The sequence below is a fragment of the Olea europaea genome, unplaced genomic scaffold (genome assembly GCF_002742605.1).
Source record: "Olea europaea var. sylvestris unplaced genomic scaffold, O_europaea_v1 scaffold3358, whole genome shotgun sequence".
NCBI classification, from domain to species: Eukaryota; Viridiplantae; Streptophyta; class Magnoliopsida; order Lamiales; family Oleaceae; genus Olea; species Olea europaea.
In genome coordinates, this window is record NW_019252564.1 from 53,278 (window position 1) to 57,885 (window position 4,608).

At 34.5% G+C, this 4,608-nt stretch overlaps 1 protein-coding gene across 1 annotated transcript in view; it reads left to right on the plus strand.

Moving 5' to 3' along the window:
• Positions 1-1,845: 1,845 nt before the first annotated feature.
• LOC111385959 (annexin D3-like) overlaps positions 1,846-4,608 on the plus strand; it is a 3,273-nt gene continuing 510 nt past the window's right edge. Inside the window, exons 1-4 of the mRNA XM_023010386.1 lie at positions 1,846-1,921; positions 1,996-2,222; positions 3,793-4,020; positions 4,542-4,606. Coding sequence (XP_022866154.1) covers positions 1,846-1,921; positions 1,996-2,222; positions 3,793-4,020; positions 4,542-4,606 — 596 coding nt within the window. The remainder of the gene's footprint in view (positions 1,922-1,995; positions 2,223-3,792; positions 4,021-4,541; positions 4,607-4,608) is intronic.

Here is a 4,608-nt window from a genome sequence, read left to right on the forward strand (position 1 = left end):
TTACTAGTGCAATCATATAGATTATCTAAACTTTAATACATTCTAATTACTCGCATTCAGGTTAGAAATATATTCGGGTCGTGGTTAGAATATATTTAATTTGTCTTGAAAAAGAAAATTATATATCATAGCTTTATTAGTTGTCAGGAACACATGAATGAAACTAGATTACAAATCAAGAGTTGAAATATATAGCAATAAGCGGATTCGAAATTCAATACAATCATCCATAATTTCATAAAAACCAAACTTCTATTGATTTCTGAGATAATTTAGCATAAAATAAAAACAAAATCTCTCTTTTGTTTTATCTAATTTGAATTCCATATGAAACTAGTAAACTTGAATTGAAATTATTCCCCGTGGAACGATACTTTCAACTTACTGAATCTATAACTTGTCAATGATCCGTACGCTTGCGGGTTTCGCAAGAAACAACATCACTTACTTTACTAGCTAATTTTATTTGTAACAGATATTATAGTGCTAGTTTGTGTTGACTATTATTGTCAATCCTTCCCTTTCCAAACCTTCATAGACCCCAAAACCAATTAATCAGGAGCATATAATGTCTACGTTCCTAGTGGACATGTTAGCTGATCATGTCGGTATATTTTGATGTACATAAGAAATATTTGATATTCTCTTTCCAAATATTATCAATGTAAATGTAAAAGGAAATATGTATATAGTTATCCATCCACTTACTACTTAGATGCCACAACTTATAGCTATTGATGTTGAGTGATTATATGCTAGTAGAATAGGTAAATACAATATACACACAACTATTGATTATATCAAATATAAGTACTTCTATGCGAAGTGCACAGTACTTGCACAAGATGTAGAAATAGTTTGTGGCTCAAGAATAAATGACTAATAACTTAGCTCAAAGTGTTGGGTAATTTCCCCTTTGGCAAGAATAAATTCACAATCCAAGCAAACAACCAATTAAATTTCAAAAAAAACAATATAGAAAGAACACACCAAATTTTTTAAAAAGACCACAAGACAACTCTGGCCAAATCCAATATAATAAACAGAAATTACAACGTTCAAATTTATGCGCAAAACTTGAGTTCTTAACAAGTTGGGAATACAACAATAATCAATTTCTAAAACAACAAATAATCTCACCACAAATCAGCAATTTGAAAAAACCTGTGAAATACGCACTTTGAATACTACACCTCTAGCGTACCAAAATACATCACTTAGAGAAATCTTCAGTTTGTACAGTGTAGAGAAATATCTGTGTGAAATCTACACCCAAAGTTGAAAGAAAAACCATTTTTCTCTTTTATTTCTCTCCACCCATACAATCTCTGTTTTTTCTTTTATTACGTAGCCATAGTTTCACATCTAGTAGGCTCAATTCTTTTCCTTCTCACAAAGCAACCTCAATTTTGTATATATTAATAGGCAGCCACGGTTTTTAACTATATGTACGTATAATGTGACCTAAAATACAATATATAATGGATTTGGGCTACTTATCTCCTCATGGGCTAGAATCCCATATAACAAAAAGGGTGGTGTTGACCCAACCCAGTCAGCGTCCCTGGTAAACAAACAGTGGATAAAAACCCACAAGGCCGATGTCATTGCTTCGCTCCGTTCTATTTGGTGTGCTACGCTTGCCTCACTCTATATCGCTCCGCTCCGACGTTGGCCTATTTGATCCAGTAAATCTGTGTTCCACTTTATATGATGCCACGTGCACAATAGTCTCCCCCTTGACGAATATTCACCACTTAAGAGAAAATACTGAAAATCATAGCCTTAGGCGAATATTTACCCTTTAGTAGAAAAGATAACAAATTCAAAGAAAATGCATAAAAAATGGCTACTAATAGAGTACCAGAAGTGGTTCCTTCTCCACCTGAAGACAGTGAAAAACTCATGAACGCTTTCAAGGGTACCTCTTCGCACATACATTTTTTTTCTTTCCGGGTTTTCTGTTTCTGATATAATATTGTTAATTAATGCAAGTGCTATGTTTCCTTTTCCTTGATTTTGTTTACGTGAATACATGCATCATGCATTATGCTTTAGGGGTTTGTTGTTTTGAAGGACTGGGAACAGACGAGAAGGCAATAATTAGGGTGTTGGGGCAAAAAAATGCAAGCCAAAGGAAGAAAATCAAAGAGATGTTTCAGCAGATTTACAAGAAGTCCCTTATAGATTTTCTCGATTCTGAATTATCTGGTGATTTTGGGGTACATATTTTTCTATTATCTACCCTTTATTCATCTTGATGTATGAATTTGAAGGTAAAAGTAATCCCAAATTTGAATAAGTTTTGTTAAATAGCATCAAATTTACGAATTATTTTGTGCTTCTTTGCATAATTTGAACGTTCCTTTCAATAACTTGAATTTGAAGGCATTGATAATTACTTCTATATGTGCATATTATTAACACAAATCTACCAGATCAGCCAGCTCAAGGAATTAGCATCAATTTCTCACAATTAGCATCAGATCAGCCGGCTCATGGAATCATCACAAATTTCTCACAATTAGCATCAATTTCTGGAGCTGATCACTGTGTGAAGATCCTTGCCTAAAATCAATACCAAGAAGAAATTTTGAGTTGTATCAAATGAAATCACTTTTTTATTCTTTTACAACAGGAGCAACAAGAGAGGATTACAGACATATATATAGAGGAAGGAAGAAGCTATGCAACCGTTGAAAAATATTGCAAAGAAAGAAAGGAATTAATTTATGGTGACTGCAGCAGAATTTCCTTTCTTGAGACTGAGTATAAAAGGACATTTTTTCTTGATTTTAGGCAAGGATCTTCACACAGTGATCAGCTCCAGAAACTGATGCTAATTGTGAAAAATTTGTGATGATTTCGTGAGCTGGCTCATCTGATGCTAATTAGCATCAGATCGGCCAGCTCATGGAATCATCACAAATTTCTCACAATTAGCATCAATTTCTGGAGCTGATCACCGTGTGAAGATCCTTGCCTAAAATCAAGAAAAAATGTCCTTTTATACTCAGCCTCAAGAAAGGAAATTCTGCTGCAGTCAAATTAGCATCAGATCAGCCAGCTCATGGAATCATCACAAATTTCTCACAATTAGCATCAATTTCTGGAGCTGATCACTGTGTGAAGATCCTTGCCTAAAATCAAGAAAAAATGTCCTTTTATACTCAGCCTCAAGAAAGGAAATTCTGCTGCAGTCACCATAAATTAATTCCTTTCTTTCTTTGCAATATTTTTCAACGGTTGTATAGCTTCTTCCTTCCTCTATATATATATGCCTGTAATCCTCTCTTGTTGCTCACGTTGTAAAAGAACAAAAAAGTGATTTCATTTGATACAACTCAAAATTTCTTCTCATATACCTAGCATTTCATTTGGTGAAAGCATGTGTTTGATAAATCAATTCGTTAGAAAGGAAATCCCATATGTGCAGATGTTTCTTAAATGCTATCGGTACTTCTATTTGGATTGGTTTTGTGTCTTGGATTTGCTCCCAAACACTCAAACTGATGTATTTCTCAAAACAAAGAGTCCAATTTAATTTGTCACATATTTCTCAATATGTGAAGGCAAAAGTTATAATGATTTTATCTAAATAGGGGTTAAGTATTATCAGCTCTATAATGTAAATATTAGACCAAGGAGACAGATTTCTGGTGACGAATTTTCCAAATTAAAAACGCATGTCAAAGTAATCCTTTTATCTTTACTAAACTGTCAACGTAATCGTTAAACAGTCTTGTTCCAAGAGATTTAAAAATGCTGATTTCGATATCTGATGAGTGACAGAGAGCTGTGATCTTATGGGCATATGATCCTCCTGAAAGAGATGCAAGACTCGCAAATAAAGCCCTGAAATCGAGGAGGAAAAATATCACGGAGTTAGAAGTACTGGTAGAGATGGCTTGCACATCATCACCTCACCATCTGGCTGCCGTAAGGAAAGCATATTGCGCTCTATTTGAGTGTTCTCTTGAAGAAGACATCATATCTAATGTCTCTCTGCCTGTGCAAAAGGTAAATTTGTACGAAGAGATAAACTTGATTATATTTTCGTGTTTCTTCTCGCGCTCTAGCTACAGATTACCTAAGTATTAACAGTTAGCAATCATAGACTTTTGAATAGAGCTTTAGAATTGTTATGCTCTAGGACATTGAGCTTCTACTTTTAACCTCAAAGAATTTTATGTGTTCAAACGGATGATTTCCACCACATCAAGGTGACATTCTACTACTCATTTGCATCCCTTCCCTATCCCCTCAGCTCATCCACCCTCGACACCCCAACTGGGGTTTTGGGGGGGGGGGTAGGGAGAGGAACCTCTCAAATAGAAGGATATTCCTGGATAGCTATGGTCTTTTCTGTGAATCTGTGTTTGAGAGCAATTGGATGATGACAAAATTATCTACAATTTACATCCAGTATTTCTATTCACAATATATAAATTGTTCCTTGATTTTGGTTAGGGGTTAGTTAAAATCTCATGTTAATTCACATAAATTTCTTGATTTCATACTGACATGTAAATATCGAACAGGTCTTGGTCAGACTAGTAAGTTCTTATAGATATGATAAAGAAGCAGTGGATTCCAGCATTGCCAATA